The sequence below is a fragment of the Mastigoproctus giganteus genome, chromosome 5 (genome assembly GCF_048544385.1).
Source record: "Mastigoproctus giganteus isolate SK-2022 chromosome 5, ASM4854438v1, whole genome shotgun sequence".
NCBI lineage: Eukaryota > Metazoa > Arthropoda > Arachnida > Uropygi > Thelyphonidae > Mastigoproctus > Mastigoproctus giganteus.
Genome location: NC_143579.1, coordinates 206,618,641 through 206,640,865, shown reverse-complemented (window position 1 = coordinate 206,640,865; position 22,225 = coordinate 206,618,641). Strand labels below are relative to the sequence as shown.

The following is a 22,225-nucleotide window of genomic DNA, read 5'->3' as shown; positions in this document are numbered from 1 at the left end:
TTTAACTAATCTGGATAGTTGTTTTCTTACTGATGAGCTGAATATAGAAAATAATTTTGGTATTGTTTATTTGGATTTTAGCAAAGCATTTAATATTCTACATGATAAGTTATCCTTTAATCTGGAATCTGTTGGTATAAGGCAAGATTTTTAGATGGATTCAGGACAGGAAGTAGATGGTTGTGATTAACCCTTTGCAGTCCAGAATTATTTTCACTGTCTTCCATGTGCAATCCAGTCAAACAAATGACTAGTTGGAATGTGATGCTTGAAACAGCATGACAAAACAGTTTAAAAGCTCTAATGAAATATTTCTTCCTGGAAGAAAATATTCACCAAACCTTGCATCCAGATAATTGACAATGTTTTTTACTTAGTAGAGCCACTACTTTGAATTCCTTGTTTATCCTTTTGTGAGTGGGCAAGAGATGCAATATCTAAAATATCTGTATATATCTCTTCCTGCTAAATACACTTGAAAAACTTAATTCTGTCCATTCATTCTTCAGAACATTAGGAAACTATTTTATTTGTAAGTTTCCTTTTTTCTCTTCATTTCTTCAGGTAGGTCTAACAATTTCACAATTTTGCCATCAGAGAGGCCCTTTACTAGATACTTTTATAACATGTCTAAATACTTCTCTAATGTCATGTTTAAATTACTTTGTGACTTCTACACTGAAAAAAAGCAATGCCACCTGCCATTAATAATTGAATATAAAAATCAGTAAACATCCACTTAGTTTATCAGATCATTTATATGAAGTATAAATGGATGGCATTACAGTGGGGAAAACAGATTTTATAATCAAAAGTGCAAACAATTGTGCTGATTTCCACATTGAACTTGAGAAGGACAGGGGGGAAAAAAAAAACCTACCTGCTGTTAACTATTGAATGTAAACATTGATTTAGTTTTTTGGATTGTTTATATTAAGTTTGAATAAATGACAGTACACTGGGAAAACAAAATTAATAATCAGAAATGCTGACAGTTGCTCCAGTTGAATATAAACATAGATTGAGTTTTTCAGATTCTTTATATCAAGTATAAATAGATTGCAGTACAATAATTGAGTCAGTACAGCAGAAAAACAAATTTCACAATTAGAAACGCCGATATTCTCGACTCCACAATATCTGACTGAGAAAAAGAAAAACCAACCTGCACTTAATAATTGAATTTAGCTTTTCGGATTATTTATATGAAAAGTAAATGGATGGTAGTACAATAATTGTGCTAGTACAGCTGGAAAACAAATTCCATAATCAGAAACGTTGATGAGTGTGCTGGACGTGACATTGGACTGGAAATTGAATTTTATGATGTCATGCTGGGCACAACATTGGACTACAAATGGTTATTCCTCAGATTGGGATAGTTAGAAGTAGGGTACCCCAGGGACTGCTCCTGTTTTCCATTTTCCAGAATGATATTAACAAATGGATACAGGGCATGATATCAGAATTTGCAGATGATGTTAAGGTCAGGAGAATAAGACCAGTGCCAAGCAGTGCTCCTTCAGGAATGTTGAGGAAAGTGAAATGTTATAATGCTGTGAAATGCAAGGTTTTGAGAAATAAGAACTCCACAATAAATTATTCACTAGAACAGCGTTTCCCAAACTGTGTTCCATGGAACACCAGTGTTCTGTGAGATGTGAACAAGTGTTCCGTGAAAAATCATAATTAATAATTAAAAACAAAAAATAAATAATAAATAAATTTTGCATATTTGTAGCGTACACCACTTTTGTATCATTATAATTTTTTAACTTTTTTTTTTTTTTTTTTTTTCAGTTATTAATGTACTGGCATAGACTAATAATAAAATTGACTGTGGAACACCTTATTTTGGCAGGCTTTTGCATAGAGAAGTATGTGTAGAGGTAATGACATCTACAAAAAAGTAGCAATGTAGTGATTTAGTATACCATTCGTATGCGATTTAGCCTGGAGTAGTAGACGGGTTGAAGAAGAGGGGAAGGGAACCGATATCATAACTAAACTCACTTCCTTGTATAAATTATTTTTTTTTGATAATTATCAGTATTTTGAAATATTATTAAATTAAATGACCATGGATTTGTGGTTTAAAAAAAGGAACTTTAAAACGAGAAGCAAGTACTTCTAGTATTTCAACTGTGTCGATGAAAACGAACACAATATTGTTACACTTCAAAATGAGGATGAACAATCAGTCTTTTGTTCCCCAAAAATCTGAAGTGAAAAAACAGGAACCAACTAATAAAAGACCAAAACGAAAATATAATGACAGTTATTTGAATTTCGCCCTTATATGTGTTGGAAATAAAGATGCTCTTGATGCACAGTGCATCATATGTAATGAAATATTAGCAAACAGTTCTTTGGCTCCCGCTAAACTTGTTTCATAAGTGTTCCATAAATATATTCTATAAATATATCATGAGACAAAAAGTGTTCTGTAAATATATTGAAAGACAGTGTTCCGTGACTAAAAAAGTTTGGGAAATGCTGCACTAGAAGTTTAATCAAGAACAGAATAGAGAGAAGAGAGGTTTGAACATTATTAGTAGTGGCAAATGATGCAAGGAAGCAAGCTTATACAGCATCAGCAAAAAAAATAACTTCCCATTTCACCTATCCATCCCCTCCAACAGTTTGTCTAGTTTTTCCTTGAATTTATTTAAGCTATCCACTTCAACAACAGATGGAAGTTTGTTCCAGCAATCAACCACCCACTGGCTAAAGACAAACTTCTGCTGTGATCCAGATAGCCATGAGGTTCTTATGCATCGTAGGCAGGCAGCAAGGAGGCCCATGGGGGTTCTTCGATGATTTATCAACTATTTGTTTGTGGAAATAGGGAGGTCATAATCCCACTTTATAAGATAATTATGATATTGCATTTGGAATACTATGCCCAAGTAGGGAGACTGCACCTAAAACAGATATTAAGCTTCTTGAAAAGGCCCTAATGAAAACCATTAGAAGATGAAGTTGTTATTATTTGAAATAACTATGAAGAATTCTGAAAATTGTGATCCCTCCCTGGAAATCTACTTATGAAGTACAGGTAACCCTCATACAACATTGTAGTTAGGTTCCTATAAAATGTCGTGTTGTGCGAAACCGTGTTATACGGGACTAAGAAAAAGTACAAAAGGGGGGGTTACATTCCAAAGACTAACAATACACTATTTTATTAACAAAATTTTAATAAAAGTAACAAAAATACACCATTCTAGATTTCGTGTACCTTCTGCTCTCTTTAAAAAAATCAGTAATCTGGTTTTGTTTGCTTTTGCTAGATAAATCTTTGTGAATTTCATTGTATGGAACTAAGCATTTTTGAACCTCCATTTTGAACTTTGGCTCCTTTCATTCAAGAATCTGCATTCAAAAAATAAGATTCTAATTGCTCGGCTAACTTTTTGCCTTCCCGTATGCTTTTTAGTGAAAAAATTTGGAAGTTTAGAATTTTCATCTGTGCTATCATCCTCTGAATTGATTTGGTTTTACCTCCGATGCCATTTCCACCAAATCCGCTTCGCCAGCCTCTTTTTCTACCAGTAATTCTTGAACGTCTTCAGTAATCATATCTTTTTTATTTTTTTAGGAGCATCGGCGACTAAGGCCATGTTACTCTGTGTATATTGTCAATAAATTGCATGTGTCCTGAGTCAATTTTCTGTTTTTCTGGACGAAAAACCCGAGTTTCTGGAAGGAAAAAACCATGCTACCCTTGCCTGAGCCCAACAAACTCAGCCACGTTGTGGAAAAAAAAAAAAAAAAAAAAAAAGACCCATAAAAATTCCTCCCATCATCGACGGGATTCGAATTCAGGTCTTTTCCACCCAGTGTGGGGAGGAGGAGGAGGGCAATTCTATCAATACTATCCACGAAGGCTTCAGTAGTAGTCATATCATCAAAACTTAGCGAGTTTTACTATCGCACTGATTCCGTTTCTGCTGGTTCGATTATATTTCCTGAATGAACTGACTCTGGCCATACATTTTTTTAACACCACCTGTTAGTTTTACTTCTTTCCACGATAAAGCTATGATTCTGATACAGTCCACAATTGAGACATGTTTCCATGCTCCATCACTTCAACAGATTCGGAATCAATTTTTTCCAAAATTCATTGTAACGATTTTCTGATGTAATAAGTTTTAAAGGTGGATATAATGCCTTCATCTAATGGCTGAATAAAAGAAGTTGTATTAACCTAGTACAACTGTGGTGTTAGTAACATAACTTCAACATTTGGATGACTTAAATATTTTGGATTGCCTGGTGTTGCTAGCCAATAGTAATAAAACTTTGAAATCTAGATTTTTGCACAAGTTCAATAGCACAGAATGTAACATAGGAATTTCCCAACTAAATAAAAATACAGGGATTTCTTAATTTTTTTTGATTAGCGAGTCAACAGCAGGGATTCAAAAAGAGTGGATGTGTTGAAAAATTACATCCAACATTGTAGCCAAGGTTTCTCCGCACAAAAGCTCAAAAACACCCTGTTATGCTAGGTTTACTGAAATTCTGTTAGAGTGAAACTGTGTTATATAAGTACCGTGTTATGTGAAGATTGTCACAAATTATCAATCGTGTTAGAGCGAAACCGTGTTGTAGAAGTACCATGTTATACGGGGGTTGCCTGCACACTCAGAAATAAACCAACACTATTTCAATGCTGTTAAAAACTGCAAAGTGAAACAAGCTCCTGAATAGCTAAAAATGATTCCAAGAAGATATAGAATGAGAAAAAAACATTCAAACATTCAACAGAGTGTAGTAACTGGATGCTGTGGTTGGTATTGTGTATTTGGTTGTTTCAGCAGCAGTATTTCTGTGAAGATGTGATATTACAGAAGTGGCATGATAATGAGCAATCCACTCTGCTCCAATTTGTTGTTGTGAAATGCAAAGGAGTCATACAGAATCCCATGCTTTTTGGACAGCACCACAAGATGGTGAGAAGAAGTAGCTCACACTCTCTCTCTCTCTCTCTCTGTCTCTTTTTTCAAAACCATGCTATAATGGTATAATGCAGCTCCCATATGTTTGGGCACAAGTTTTACAAATGACTGGTGAGGGAATGTAACCATTAAGTATTTATGGTTAAGTCTGGGGAAGAAGCCAGAGGATATGAAAACTATATTAAAGTCATCGTACATGTCAGACATTAGCCACTTTCTGTATAAAGCTACAACAATGGGACTGACACTGAGTTTGCTTCTCGGTGTCGGTCTCATTGTTGGAAGCACTTTACCATTTTGTTGCTTTGTATTGCACTGCTCTAAATGAAAGGTACTTTTCCAGTGGAGAAGTATATATTTTTTAAATTTAAAGTGTATGCACTATCCAGACCCTAGGTTTTGACATTGGATTCACATTGGTGGGCAGGTAAGCATTGTGAAGACTTGAGTAACCTAGTGAAAAGATATATTAACAATATGTGAGATGTGAGCTGGTGTAGTAAGTAAAGTAGACAGTTAAGTCTAGGGCAAAAGACTCAACAGAGCAGAAAGAGACTATGCCTGACACATACAATGACTTTTTATGGTTTTCATAGTTTGAGGCTTTTGCCCTAGACTTAACCATGTCTACTTTACTTTATTTACTGCATCATTTTTCATCGGTCATATGGATATATCTTCTCACTGTGTTGCTCAGGTCTTCACAATGTCTGTGCCCACTGATGAGACTGATTGGGGTTGAACTCCAGATTTGGGGGGGGGGGATGGAGAAGTATATTACATTTTAAATAAAAAAGTAATATACTTCTCCATTGGATCAGTGCCTCTGCAATATGAAGTTGATGAACTGATTAGCAAACCCAGTTTGCTCATAGCTATATACAGTAAGAGGCTATGCCTGACCTTACAATATCATCAAGTACTTATAAATAAAAAAAATTTAAATACTCTTATAATTGTTGCCACCACTCTTTGAATAGCCCTTATACTTATATGAGAAAGAAAGAGTAAATAAAATAACTGCCCAAATAGATGTAAAGCAGAAGGAAATTGTAGTGGAGAAATATTCTTGCACCATGATTTAATGAATTGTTCTGATTTTGAAGTTTATTTATTTTAATGAGCTGTTTCTGAGCTCATTAAAATAAATTTCCATTTATACTCCATGAAATATAATTTAAAACTGCTGCAAGTTATAATTTCCAGAGGAAATTATAACTTGCAGCAATTAAGATGCATGGTTGAGGCAGTTTTTGGTAGCATATGAACTTGATCCTGCAGTATGCTTACTTATGTCCATGATATTACTCCAGAATCGCAGCCAATCTAATTCATTAGCCATGAGATTACTTCAAGTACATCCACTGCTCACTTTTCTGTTGTTAATGACTTTGATTTTCATGAATATATATAATTTCAGGGATATATATAATACACCAAGATTATATAAATATATAATCTTGGTGTAATATTGTACCATGAATTTGTTACTGTGGTGATTAAAATTATACCATTAAAGTCAGAAACTGAAAAAAATCAATTTTGTTAAGAGTAAATTTTATATCAGGAATTGTTATCATTAATGTTATATCAGAAAATTATGATATTAAAATTGGGCATTAATTTGCAATTCATCAAGAAACATTACACTATTTAATTTGCACTTTCATTATATTAACTTTTTTGTATTTTATACAGCCCACCAGAACAAGTTAGAAGAAATGATTAAAGAACTATCCACATCTCTTACTTCTGTAAAACATGAGCAGGAGTATATGGCAGTTCGTGATCGTATTCATCGTGCAAGTAAGTTTCTTTTGGTATTGATTATGGCCTACTCTATAGATGCCTAACAACTCTTTTTTGATTGTCTCACTAGATCAAGTTGTGATATGAATCATTCGTAATTGAGATTTCTTTATTTCCCAATTCAGTTATAGAGTTATGTATTTAAGTTTTTAGTAGGCACTTCAAAATATATATGTAGGGTTAATATATACTTGATTAATTTGAAATCAGAGAACAAAATGGATCTGTTTTTGATTTAAACGGATTCATAGTATCTGTACAGAATCAGAACATGTCAGTATTAATTAATCAAGAGAAATTTTTAATCAGATATCTTATTAATACTACTGAATTTTTGTAATTATCATTTAAAATGTTAATTGACTTTTAGTTTCTTTGTGGTAGATAGTTAATATGCTAATTTGGCCAATATGAGAAAGATAACAAGATTGCTAAGTTTTGTTTTTGATGTATACAAGTTGTGTGTTAAAATAAGTGCTATGTTGTTTATTATGCATAATTGTACAAATCTGCTGAAGAAAATGAGTGAGTGCACCCACTTACCCACTCTCTTTGGGGTATTACTGTTTAATATTTGTAATTCATGCAAAAAAGTGGCATTTCCCTCTTGTATTATTTCTTTCATAAACTTTGTAACTAAGTGCATATACTTTTGTTATGTAGGGTGGTGATCAGTGTGGTGTCACTGGCTTAGATAGCAAGAACAGTTTGCTTACATGCCTTGATGCAGCTGAAAAAAAAAAGTTTGATTACAGTTGTGGAATTAAACTTTTTTTTTTTTGCTCTCCATCAAACTGGTCACTGGCTCATACGTGCTTTATTTCCTTATGGCCAGCTTGCATAACTGTAATTAATGAGTAGTTAGCACTGTGTTACAAAGTTAAATGAATTAGTAGCAGTGCTGAAAGAGAAATATCACCCTTTTTTGCATGGATGACAGATGTTAAACAGCAAAGAATATCCCAGGTTTGTAATTATGTATAATAAGAATGCATGTTTTAATGTACAGCTCTATATATTGAGCTGCATGACTATTATGACAACAAAAATGAAACTTGGTGATCTGTCTTTATGTGCAAGTACCAGTGACCCCCTGCTGAGTGCGGCTTCACTGTGCACAGATTCGTACATACGCAGTAGGTCTGTACGACATGGATTGTGCCGTACATGGCCCAAGGTTCGCAGTATCATAGTGTATCTGATAGCTGTGCTACCTTATTACGTAGTATGTAGTTGCTTTAGCGCAATTGAATTTATAGTGTCATCGATTTCATTCTAATTGACTTTGTTATCAGAGCCAGCTGTTTTGTGGCACTTTGCAGTTTTGCAATCAGTCAAAATTTTAGCCTCTCTGCATTGCACCTACTTTTTTATTACAATATATTTTTTATTATATATCTTTCAACTCAGCAGTTCTCAGAAATAGCTTGACATAATACTTGAATGACCCCTTAGTCAGCTTGAGTTTTTGCTAGTGACAATGTCAGTGTGAGTTTCCGAGTTGAGTGAACAGTGACTTCATTTTGTGTGTTTTGTTATTGAGTGAATTTATATGTTATTTCAATAGTAATTCTAACATAATGGCTTCAAAGTGTGCCTCTACATCTGAAAGTGATTCCAGAAGAAAAAATCCAGAAAAATTCTGTCATTGCATGAGAAAATGATTGTTTTAGGGAAAATAGAGCAAGGAAGAATGTATGCATCTTTAGCTAAAGAATACGAGTGCAATGAATCATGGATAAGAACAAATGGTGAGGACAAAATGAAAGTAAGCATTAGGTTGGCAACAAACTCTGCAAGTGCAGAATCCACTTTTGTTGACGTGATACACTTATTGAAAAAATGTAACAGTTATTGAATGTTTGGATCGAAGACCAAAGGAATAGAAATATGCCTCTCAGTTCTTAATATGATCAAGTGCAAGGCCCAATGTATTTATCATCACAAAGTCTCACGCTGCTAGTGAAAATGGTGAATCAAGTTTCAGTACATCCAAGAGATGGTTTGATAGATTTAAAATAAAAAGAGCATCTGCACAATATTAAAGTTGTTGGTGAGATTGCTTCTGCTGATGTGGAGGCAGTGGGAAATTTTTTTACCGGAATTGAAAAATGTAATAGAAGAGGGCAGAATACATGGTAGATCAGATTTTTAATTGTGATGAAACTGGACTCTATTGGAAAAAAATGCCTGCCAGGACATATTTATCCAAAGAAGAAAGAGTTGCACCTGGATTCAAAGTGTCAAAGAACAGAATCACTCTCCTATTTTGTAGTAAACGCTTCTGATGATTATAAATGCAAGCCTTTATTAGTGTATAGGTAAGAAAACCCAAGGGCTTTGAAAAGCAAAAATAAATCCTCTCTTCCCGTTTACTTGCAATCGAATAGAAAACATTGAATGACTGGCTCACTGTTTAGTAACTGGTCAGAGCATTGTTTCATACATGAAGTTGAAGGATATCTGAAAAATAAGAATTTATCATTCAAGGTGCTCCTTATCTTAGACAATGCCCCAAGTCACCCAGTGTCACTTCTTGATTGCAATCCAAATGTAAAACTTGTGTTTCTTCCTCTGAACACAACATCAATTTTACAGCCCCTGGACTGAGGGATCATTTCGACTTTTAAATCTTTTATCTAAGGATAAGCTTGGAAAATCTTGTTGATAAAATTGAAAAATTTCTGGATAAAAACATGCACCAATGTTGGGCTGAATTCACAATACTAACAGGTATTATGAATTTAGCCCAACAATTTTATTTTTTCATGGACTGAAATAAAGAAGTCAACTTTGAAGAACTGTTGTAAGAAGCTACTCCCTGAAACAGGAAGTGACTCACAAGACCTCGATATTATTCAGAGAAAAGTTGATAAAATTATTAAACTTTCAAACATTATTGGAGGTGAGGGATTTAGTGATATAGGGCAGGAAGAAATTTTAGAACATATTCATTCTCATCAAGAGCAATTAAAAAATGAGGAGTTAGAAGAACTACTGGACTCCAATAATGATATTTGTGAGGAAGAAGAAGAAAATGAAGAGCAGAAGAAATCTTAACTAACAAACAAGAGTATATCAGAGATTCTAAAAGCAGTCAAGTTCCCAAAGGAAAAGATTATGCAAGAATATCTTGACTTTTATAGGAGTATGAAAATTAAGAGAGGCATTGACGATATGGTTTCTTATGTTGACCTAAGAAGGATCATGATAAAACAGCGACAGACAAGAATTATGGATTTTGTAAGTCAACTTCAAAAGCACATTCACCTTCTGTTAGCAGTTTTATCAATTGAACGTTTTTTCATATGTTGGTAAATCATGGTCAATTAAAAGTTTTATTTCATTTTTTACTGCTTTTTTTCAGCATGCAGTTTTATTTTAAATTTAGGTAGGAATTCATTTCGATTTCATAATGGAAGCGTACACCGATTAAGTCTCTGTTGTTTCCATAATTTAGTTTTGATTTTTTTTGGGGTTTTGTTTTCTTTCGTGTTTCCTTTTAACATAGTGGCCCTTTACATTTACGTTAGGGGCACAAGCTCGCTGTTACTCATTTGGATCAATGGAACGAGAGATGAGAAATTATGGAGAAAGTCAGTCTCGCTGTACATTTTTGAAATTCCCATTCCATCAAAAATTAGCATAGAAAAATATTACTTACATATATTTTATGATGTTTTTAGTTGGAATACATTTTAAATTATAAAGTTAAATTGTTTTAAAAATAAACTATACCATTTGTAACACAGATTATGGTTTTAATTTCCTAATAAAAAAGTTTCAGAACCTAAACCCCATTTTTTTTCCCTGCCAAACGCAGAATCGCCATGTGCAGACGTTAAGAAGGATTGCTAATTTTTTTTAAATCTATCAATATGAAAGTAATTTTATTTTGTGTGTGTGTGACTTGAAGATGTGCAACACCTTTGTTGGGAAATAATGTTTTGTATTGTTTCTTATCAAGTGTATTTTTTTTCAGTGATGTAAGTTAAATGGATTAGTGTGTAATGCAAGTTACGGTTACGTGAATTCACCATGGTCCTGCATGCAATTCTTGGGGAATTGAATAGAAATGTAAAATTTACATTTATATTTTTTGTGTGCTAGTGCTTTGCACATGGCAAACTTTTGTTATGGCTCCATTCAGTTTTGTTATAAAGATGTTTGCTGGCAGTCTTTTTGAATTAGGCAAGCTATTCATGAGTTATGGGATCCAAATCAGGCTTTGAATTTCAAGCTAAATGTATTTCAAATAATCCATACTAAAATGCATATAAAACCCTGTATTACTGGTCTAGAAACAGTAGTGACTTTTAAATGCATCACATTTCAAATAATTCAATACCAAAGTAAGGACGATATACTGTGTATATCTTGCCAACACAGTAAAGTGCTTTATTGCCACCAGCAAGATATCAGAAGTAAGAAATTTCTACACTCCTGGTCCTTACCTATTGCGGGTTTGTACAACACAATGTGTTTTTTTAATACCAGAAATTCATACACAGGCAGTCCTTGAATGTACTACAGATTACGTTACAGTAATATAAGGGAAAAATTAGTCAAGAAACACTTGTCATGATGAACTGAAGACGAAAAATGAAGAGCAAGAAAAACACTGACAGGGAGAAAATCGAGTACAGTCAGTCCTCGTATAACACGTGTTTACATTACACGAATTCGATCATACACTATTTATAAATAGGGGACCGATATCTTATATAACATGAACCGAATTCGCTTATGCACGATTCGCCTTTGTGTTTACAAGAAATGGCAGTCGAACGCAGAATCACCCCAAGCGAACACAACACGATAGGAATGAAGAGAAGATTCTGAAAATGTATTTGTGTTTTATATCACCATAATGTTATGGTGAAATAATAACAACACAATTCAGCTATCCGTATAATCGCAAATGCAATTAGATCGAGTTTACTACCAGTTTATAACAGATTCCACTAGCGGAAACGCAACTGGAAATTGTTTTTATTGTTTTATGGTAGTAACCCCTAGAAATGTGAGGTGTTAATAGTGTATCTCTGCCTTTACGGTGTTGTTTATTCAGTTGCTACACGCGTGCGCAGCTTTGTTTATGTGTATCAAGCGTGCCTCCTCGTTGTGCTTTATTCACTAAAAATGAGTAAAATACTTAAAAGGTGTGAAAAGGAAATGTCCTGGTAAAGACACTGCAGATTCACAGAGGAAAAAAAAAAAAGCATTATCGATAAACAGAGGCAGACTGGGTCAAAAATTCTTACCTGGGAAAATTTATAGTGGCCTCATACTATGGTTTATGGCCAAAATTTAAGAAAAAAATTATTACGTAATAGTCATAATAAAATACGTAAGTATTTTATTATGATTATTTATTGTGTTTGGTAGTTTTGGTTACAAATGTGTTCAATCTTGGGTGGTCGGCACCTAACCCTATTTTTCCCACAGGGCCTGTTGTTTATATTGCACGATTTTGCATTGCATGATGTTTTCTAGGAACAACTATCGTGCTATACGAGGACTGACTGTATATTGAGTTATGCAAAGCCATTACAAAGAGACTCAGAGAGGACATAAGAAGATTTAACACAAGAAAAGTAGAACAAGCATTAAGGGAAAACAAAAGATTTAAATCAGCAGCCATGAGCCGTAATACAGAAAGACAAATGATACTGAAACTGAAGAATAGCGATGGTGTACTTATAAACAGCAGAGAAGGCATAATTCAAATAGCAGAAGACTACTATAGAGAATTATACAAGGAGCGAGGGAATGATGCCAGCAGTGGGGAAGATGGATTGCAAAGTAGCAACACATACGACATACCCGATATTCTTCCTGATGAGGTAGAACATGCATTGAAGAAAATGAAGAATCGGAAAGCCCCGGGGGAAGATGAAGTTACTGTAGAGTTGTTAAAATTGGGAGGAAGAGACATAACACAAAAACTGGCAAGGCTCTTCACAAAGTGCATTAGAAAAGGTGTGATGCCTAAGCAGTGGAATAATGCAATCATAGTTTTGCTGCATAAGAAAGGAGATAAATCAGAAATTGGAAATTATAGACCAATTAGCTTGTTATCCCATATCTACAAGTTGTTCACAAGGGACAACTTGTAGATACATATCTACAAGTTGTCTTGTAGATATGTTATCCCATATCTAACAGATTAGATACTAACAGATTAGAAAAATTCTTACCTGGGAAAATTGGCTTTAGGACAGGATTCTCAACTATGGATCACCTTCACGTAATATCACAGCTAATGGAGAAAGCAAATGAATATAAAACACCATTATGCCTGGCATTTATGGATTATGAAAAGGCATTTGACTCCATACAGCAATGTTTCGGGCACTGGAAAGACAAGGCATAGATACCCCATATATTATGATTTTGAAGAAAATATATGAGAGTGCTACCTCCTTTATTAGGCTAGACAAAGACAGTAGGAAATTTAAAATCGAGAAAGGAGTTGGACAAGGAGACACAATATCTGCGAAGCTGTTTACTGCTGCCCTTGAGGAAGCTTTCAGAAGATTAGACTGGTCGCAGAAAGGAGTCAGTGTGAAAGGAGAGTACCCAAACCATTTACGATTTGCAGATGACATTGTGGTCATAAGCCACGATCCCAAAGAATTAGAGGAAAATCTTAATCAGTTGTTATGCACAGTTAGTAAGGATTTTGGACTAAAGATATATATGGCTAAAACAAAAGTAATGATGAACAAGTATGCCACAGAAAGGGAAATAATGATTGAAGGAGCAGTAATTGAAAAGGTGGAGTCATATACTTATCTGGTACAAGTTATTAGCTGTAATAATGATAAATGGCTGGAAGTCAAGAGAAGAATAAATTTTGGATGGATAGCATTCAGGAAATATAGTCACATACTGAAGAGCAATATCCCAGTTTGTCTGAAACGTGAAATAATGAACCAACGTATACTCCCCAACATGACTTATGGAAGTGAAACTTGGGCACTCACCAAAAGAATGGAAGAGAAGCTGAGAACTACACAGCGAAGAATGGAACGAATTATATTGGGAATCAGACTGTTAGATAAGAAGAGAAACACATGGATTAGGCAGCAAACTCAAGTAAAGGACATTCTTATAAAAACTAAAGAACTAAAATGGTCTTGGCCAGGACACATAGCTCGAAGACATGACGACAGATGGACTAAGAAAATAACAGAATGGTACCCAAGAGGAGCTAGAAGAAAACCTGGAAGACAAAGGTGAAGATGGATAGATGAAATTCATGAGTTTTTGGGTAGTAAATGGATAGGCAGTGCTCAAAACAGAAGGAACTGGAAAGTTGCTGGAGAGGCCTTCATCCTGCAGTGGATTGAAAATGGCTGATGATGAATATAAGGGAAATTTTGAATATGAAATTTAAATATTATGGCCCTACAAAGACAATTAGCAGTTATCCCAAAAAAGTGTGTGAATGCTATTGCTTAGCAATTAAATAAAATGGAAGTCTAGTGGCTTCCATTTTAGCATTAGCATTAGTAGAGAGGCATAGGATGCAAGAAAGCAAGCTTATGCAGCATCAGCCAAAAAAAAAAAAAAAAATTTTTTTTCCCACTTCACCCCTCCGTTCGTTTGAAATATCTGTCCAGCTGAGCCTTAAATTTATTTAGGCTATCAACTTCCACAACAAGGGATGGAAGTCTGTTCCACCAACCAACTACTTGCTGGCTAAAGGCAAATTTCTGCACATCTATCCTACATCTGTCTTTCCTGAATTTGAATTTATGCCCTCTCAGGTGATTATTCTGAGCAAGAGGAAAAATCCCATCAGCATTGAGCATGCTCAAACCATTCAAAGCTTTATACACCTCTATCAGATCACCTCGCCGGTGCCTAGTCTCCAGACACTAATTTGCAAAACTTAAGCCTTCTTTCGTAAGAGCAACCCTTTGTTCCATTCACTAATCTTGTTGCCTTTCTCTGTACTCGTTCCAGCAGCTCTACATCCTTCTTGAAATGAGGCCTCCAGACCTGTATACAGTACTCAAGGTGTGGCCTGACCATTGCCTTATACAAGGGAATAATTACCTCCTTATGCCTTCTAGAAAAATTCCTGTATATCATTGACAAGACACCATGAGCTACTCTTGCAGCCCATCTGCACTGCTCAGAGAACTTCATATCTGCCTGCACAATTACCCCCAGGTCCTTTTCATTCTCTACCACTGTCAGTGTAGTACCACAGAGTTGATACGTTGCTCTGGGGTTGCTGTTTTCCATATGTAGTACTTTACATTTGTCAATGTTAAACTTCATTTGCCACCTCTCAGCCCATCTGCTCAACCTTTCCAGATCCTGTTGCGGCAGTATTGTCCTTGACAACCCTGCCAACCTTCGTATCGTCTGCAAACTTGGACATTAAGCTTGATATACCATCATCAATATTATTTATAAATACAGAAAATAATAATGGACCCAACACTGAACCCTGAGGGACTCCACTAATAACATTAGTCCACGATGAGCAGTGTCCACTGATTACTACTCTGTCTTCTCTCCCTCAACCATTTCATTTAATTTTATTCACATTGAACAAAAAACACCCAGGCAAGCATAAAATACTGACCGGCAGGAGCTGACACTCCTTTAAAGGGCTGGTTACTTTATCACACCCTAGAAAATCTGAGTTTGGAAGTGTGAAATGCCTGTAAACTTACAAGTGTTTCCAAGATAGGTAGAGAACTGTAGTGCCATGAGTTTTCTTTGGGTTGAAAAGTTGCAGCCTCTAAGCCTTCATAACAAAAGCAAATCTACAGTAGTGACTGACTAGTAGGCATTGCAGAATGATCTAGATCTGACACTCCTCACCACATGAGAAGTGGCACCTCCGTAGCCAGGTGGGAAGGAGCAGCAGTGCATAGCACACGCTTCTTGATTAGACCAGGGTTCGAGCCTGTCACCACCAAATACGGAGGATGCGGAAAGGTCAGGCAATGACCACCACATATTCCCGGAGCAATATGGCCTTAGTTCCTAATGCTCCTAAAAACCAAATAACAAAGAAACACAAGAAGTGAACATTATTAGAGGAAAGCATCTGCAGTGTTTGAGTAGATGAAAAATTTCACAAGTTCTACACATTTGCTTGTGCTCCTCCATCTTAAATTGAGATTAGAGTATTTTTATTTTCCTTAATTTCGATTTCTTCTCTCTCAGATAAGTATGTGTCAGATTTTGGTTCTCAAATTCATGCAGCATTAAAATTTGATTATCTCTCTCTTTGATAACTAATTCTATTTTTTTTTTGTAGATGACAAAATTGAAACAAGGTGAATTAAAAGAATATATAACTTTCAAAATAAAGCATATTTGCACTATATACAAATTTTGTGTATAAAACTTTACTTTTGGTGGCCACTATTCCAACAAATTAATTTTAATGGCACACTCAGAATTAGATTTTGTAATTTAACATCATGTTAATCTAATGGTTGAAATATAAAACCCACTACAGTGTTTAAACAACTTTTGGGATTTTTGAAATTGCAGATTAAACAATCCTACTTTTATTGTAATTAACAGTAACAGAAAGAACCAGCTTTAAAATACTTTTTCTTTTAAGACAATAAAAATTCAGGGCTAAAAGCCTGTGATTGAGTGGCGGTATTCGCTGAGATCAAGTAGCCATCTCTTTTGGCGAAGCGTTACTTATTCGAAGTATAACCAGAGAGGCAACTCGTGAAAGCATTCACAATATGCGATATAATGAACTTCAGTTAACTTACTATGTACAGACACGATGCATTCGCACTAACTTATGTCTATGCTTTTCTTTTTTAACATATATGTATAGATGTCACATTGAATAAATTTGGCAATTCATATAATTTATGATGATTTTATTATTAATGTGCATCTGTAATTTTGAATTTTGCTTAAAGGATTCTTTGTGGATTCTAATTTATATTATTATAGGCCCAAATTTAATAAATAGGTTTAGTATGTAGACTTCACGTTGCATTTGGCTTAAATTATGATTTGTAAATAATTTTGTAAATTATAATTTATACTATACACAGTGTCTCACACTCAGTAAATCAGTTAGATAAATCCAACAGCAAACCAGATTAAACACACTTCAAAATCCAAGGACACACATTTTGTTTACACCCAGTGCCCAAAAACTGTTTCTCCAACTTTATGGAATTAAATTCTGCAGTGTTTGAGGTTTGCCGCCTGTGTGTTAGTGATACATTCCCACAACTCTTTTGCTCTAGATCCATCACGAATGGCATACGTAAATGCACCTTTAAAAGGTTTAACTTTTAAAAATGCAACCCCATTACCCATCCTTTTGCTGTGAATATTATATTGCTGTGATTCTCAACCAGGGATATGTGTACCTCAGGTGTTGCATCCAAAATGGTGAATTTTCATGTGCTTAATTTTTAGTAAAATATTTATCAGCTAATTACAAAATTTTACTGATTTTACCATGTACAGTTGAACTTCCCTATAACGAATTCAATAAATCCAGCGAAAAAATTCGTTATAGAGAAATTTCGTTATACAGAGAATATCTTTTCTATTAGAAATTGTTATCTAATTAGAAAATGAATCTACATTTATTTTTAATGTATTTTTATTCAAAAACACTTATTTAAATTACATTTACACAATTTTCGCTGGTAAGTATCACAAATTAAAAAAAAAATCATCTGTAATTTTCGTTTGCACAGTACAATTAAAAAATGTCTGATTCTCAAAGAAAACCTCACATCTGTTCAGAACATTTTCACAAAACCGTAAACCCGTAAGAACCGTTTTAAAAGCGTTAATCATTTCCTCGCAAGTTGGCTTTTCTATGGGTTCTGATGCGTCTTCAGCGTCATCATTAATTTCTTCGTGATAATGGTTGCGTCTAACACTGTTCAGCAGTATTTCATCTTCATTTGGATGTTCTGTTGTAGTCAGATCTTGATCTACATAAACATAACTATCCAGTGTTTTTCATTTTCAATGTTTCCGGATGATTCTAATAATGTCCAAAAGTTTCTCATTTTTCTTTTGTTATTAGAATTAATTTTTTAACACCCGAATTAATTAAAATATGTAAAATCAATAAATTAAGTTTTTTTACTCTCTTATCGGGAAAAATGATGGTATTATGAGGAAGCAGGACTTGAAATTCTAAATGAGAACAATCCTGGCCATATCGGGACCACTGAAATATTCTTTTACTGTAATTATTTGCCGAGTCCTGTTGTTTATAAAAATTACTAGGAAACAATGTATTTAAGTATACAGCTGACTTTTAGTTATTTTACCTTCTTAGAAATATGGTACTCTTATCTACTGTACAGGTGTACAATAGATACATGTTCCAGAAACACTTTGTGTCAGGAGTTTGCTGGAGCAATGTTGTCATTTTTTTGCATAACTATTTTTAATTTTTATTTTGCACCATCCAGTCATGGATAATTTAGTAAGAGGAACAAAGAGAGGTTCTAGGGAGAGAAGTGAAGATGAGTCAAGAACACCTTAATATATGACAGACCAAGTGGCAAGCGTAATCATGACCATTCACCATTGCCTTCTATAAAAAAAATAAAAAATAAAAAAAATGACATTATCAAAATGAATATTTGAAAGATGGCTTCTATTATGAACAGAATAAATGAATCGGTAATGAACAGAATGTGTTTAATATGTGAACTGCAAACAGAAACTTAGCAATAACTGTATGAAACCCTCGGTTAATAACTCATTTTGAAAGAAATAATTGAGACTTGAACGGCAAGTCCATTGCTTATTTCAAAGAGAAAAATAAGTTCTACATAAAAAAGACTTTCAAATCTATATTTGTGAGTTGCAAAAAAGAATTATTAGAAGCCTCACTGAAAGTGAGCTGTTGCATTGCTTGTCAAGGAGAGGCCCACATTATTGGTGAAAATTTGATAATGGCTATTGACCGGTGCAAGACAATATTAAGAACAATGAATCATCAAAAATAAAACCGGTGCCACTTTCTAATGATGCTATAAAAAGAATTGTACTTTGCCCAGCCAATGCTCTTGGTGAGCTCATTTGTAGACTTAAGTTGTTGCCTTATTTTACCTTGCAACTCAATGACAGCACCGATGTCAGTAGCCCAGTTCTGTTAGTATTTGTTCGATACCCGTATAATGGTGAGCTGTGCAAAGACATTCTTATCTGTGACAATTTGAAAATCAGTACAACAGGAGCTGATAATTTTAAAAAAATTGATAGTTTTTTTTTTTTTGTGCGCTCATGAAATCAACTGGAAGAAGTGTATTGACACGTGCACTGATGGTACCAAGGCTATGCAGGGTTATATTTCAGGTGTGAGAATCAAGGCAGCACACCCTTCCTGTTCAAGTGGTCACTGTGTACTCCACATAAAATTTAGCTGTCGAAAACATCCCTGTGAAACTGAAGATTTTTTTTAAAGACAATAATGGAAATTGTCAATTATGTGAAATCTAGTGGCTTAATATGAGAGTTTCCTGGCAGATTTGTGACAGAATGGACATAAAATTTGATTAGATTAGATTCTCTGAATTACACTCTGAAATTGTGACATTTTTGATTGTAAAGCTGAAGCCACAAGAAAAACAACTTGAGATAAACTGCAGAGATTCATCAGCTTTGTCTAATGATTATAATTTACAAGGGATTGCATTCTTTGCCAATATGTTTGACAAACTAAATGCACTGAATCTATCACTTCAAGGTAAAAACACGATACTTTTCAAAATGGCTAATGATAAAATCTCTGCATTCAAAGATAAAATTATTCTTTGGAGGTAGAGGGCTGAAGCAGGACAATGTGATATCTTTGATAGTTTTAGCCCACTTTGTTGAAAAAATATCTCTGCAGAAAGCAATAATTGACCACACAGCCGTTGATCTCTTTTGAAGGATAATTTATTTTCAATACAGATAATGAAAATTACAGTTGGATAGGTAACCCATTTTTTAAAAACAGAAACTCTATCTTGTCCACAAAAGAACTGATTATCTATGATACGTCACTCCAGGAAAAGTTTAGTGTTCCACCGTTTTCATCCTGGGATAGTTCATTGGACTCTTTTCCTAATATAGCAGACACAGCAGTTCATAAACCTTTACCATTTATGACGTGAATGTAGGGTTGCCAACACAAAATCAAAAAAGAAGTTAGTCTTGATATTTCAGCAGACATTTGCTGTCAGTTATCAACTTTGACATCTAATTTCAGCAAAATTGCTGAAAATCTGTTGCAGCAAGTCTCTTGTTAGATTCACTGAGTAAGTCTATTTTTTAAGTTGGAGTCTTAATAAGACTTTTTTTTTTTAGTTTAAAATTTTAAGAGTAGGGATTATTTTTTGGTTTCACTATAATACAGTACACACATCCAAAACACCCCTCTTGGCATTCTATACCTACAGTAATCTTAGGGGATTTGGACATTGCTGAACTTCCAAGGGGGTGTCTCAGCCAAAAAGGTTGAGAACCACTGGTATATTGCATCCTGTTTACCATGGCAGAGATTGAGACTAATGCCCTGCTGTCAACCAAAATTATCATTTACACTAATAGTAGACAAAATAAAATGTACAAGTAAATGCAGTTTATCAATGGGTATAATTGACAAACTGCAAGTATTTGTACAGTAAGCTTTTGTGTTATGTTAATTTTAGTTCGTGGAATTTTTAGTAAGAATGCAAATGTTATGCAGTGATGGTACATTAATAAAAATAGAATAAATTGTGTTGGGTTCCCCTAACCCAACACAAGTCACTTCCATATTACGGTGAAATAATTATCAGTGGAAGTGTGCTAACTATCAACTCATGAGATTTGTGCTTTCGTATGGTATGCCATCAGTTGATAACTTTTTCAAAAATTCATTGTAAAAACAATACCCACATACTGTATTACAGATAGAGGTTTTGGAATTTCAGAAGTGACTTGTGCTTCAGTGATCCCCGATCCCAAAAATGATTTTTTTAGGATATGGGATCATACACTTTTTATTATTTCATATAACTGTAAATTAAAATTTCTTTGAAATATTGAATTTTTAGAAACTTAAGTGAATTCCTTTGCTGTAATTAATTAAATGGAAAGTTTGTTTATATGTTAATGAGCATAAATAATTCTGAATTTTACTTTTCAGTCAATGAAAGTACCAATTCCCGTGTAGTGATCTGGGCCTTTTTTGAAGCCTTGGTACTTGTTGCTATGACTCTTGGACAAGTCTATTATCTGAAACGATTCTTTGAAGTGAGAAGAGTGGTATAAATCTGGCTATAGCAGATTTGTTTAATGTGAAGTGATATTTAATAAGTACTTTTTTTTTTTTTTTTTTTTCTTTTTTCTTCTTCTATGGAGGAGGACTGGAGTACAGTGCTTGTATATTGTATCAGTTTCTAAACTTGTTATAGCACTGATTAATTTTGATTTTACACTACAATGAAAATACCTTTAAATTTTTTACTTGTTTGGGAGTATAAGCTTATATACTGCATCCTTGATAATTGCCTATACAATTTCAAACGATCCACAATTTTCTACTTTGTCATAGACCTGCCCCCTCCCCCAAATAAAGTTGCACAAGAAGAGAAAGCTTAATTCCATTTTATTTGTCAGCATAAATGCATAATAAGAAGCTTTGCTAGATACATTAAAAACCACTGACTCCTAAAAATAATTTTTGATGCATTTATAGAGAAAGTAAATTTAACCTAAGTCATTTAATGGATAATTAAAATTAAATATAATTGATTATATACACAGTAGACTCTTGATTAACTGGGAGGTCAGGAAATTAATTTCCCCAGATAATCCATAAAACATGCATTTAATATATATATATATTATGTAAGGTAAAAGTAATAAAAATAAATAAATATGGCTATGTAGCTATCATTAGAGGCAGCAAATGCACATCCTCCACATGATGCCTAATTATATCTGATAATTAAAATAAATATGATATTTAAAATAAAAACATCAGCCAGTAGTACGGCAATAATGCAGAGCGAAACGAAATGCAAAAAAAAATATAAAATAAACAAACAGGGAAGGGAAAGTAAAGATAATAGAACAAAAAGGTAGTCTATAATCCCTGTATAATTTAGTCAATTAAGTCATTAAACCCAATTAATACAATGATGTAAATTTAAAATAATGCCAATTATAAATAATTTAGCAGTACCCCCCTCGAAGGTACCAGTTCCAAAAGACGTGAAATATCACCCAAAAAAGGGTTAAAGAAACTACCAAAAACTAAAATATCAAAATGATAGACTGACCATCATGCCCCATATCGACAGAGGACCACGAGGCCAATAATGGTCATGGAATCGCTGCATTTCATGACCATTATTGGCCTCGTGGTCCTCTGTCGATATGGGGCATGATGGTCAGTCTATCATTTTGATATTTTAGTTTTTGGTAGTTTC

General features: G+C 34.1%; 1 protein-coding gene across 2 annotated transcripts in view; it reads left to right on the top strand.

The window, feature by feature from the left end:
• Positions 1–21,601, top strand: part of CHOp24 (transmembrane p24 trafficking protein CHOp24) — a 59,578-nt gene extending 37,977 nt beyond the window's left edge. The window contains exons 3-4 of one of the 2 annotated variants that reach the window (XM_090373665.1): positions 6,666–6,773; positions 20,938–21,601. In XM_090373665.1, the coding sequence (XP_090229791.1) occupies positions 6,666–6,773; positions 20,938–21,062 (233 nt within the window). In that variant the 3' untranslated portion in view covers positions 21,063–21,601. The remainder of the gene's footprint in view (positions 1–6,665; positions 6,774–20,937) is intronic. The other variant, XM_090373666.1, reaches the window with a different exon arrangement.
• Positions 21,602–22,225: the final 624 nt, after the last annotated feature.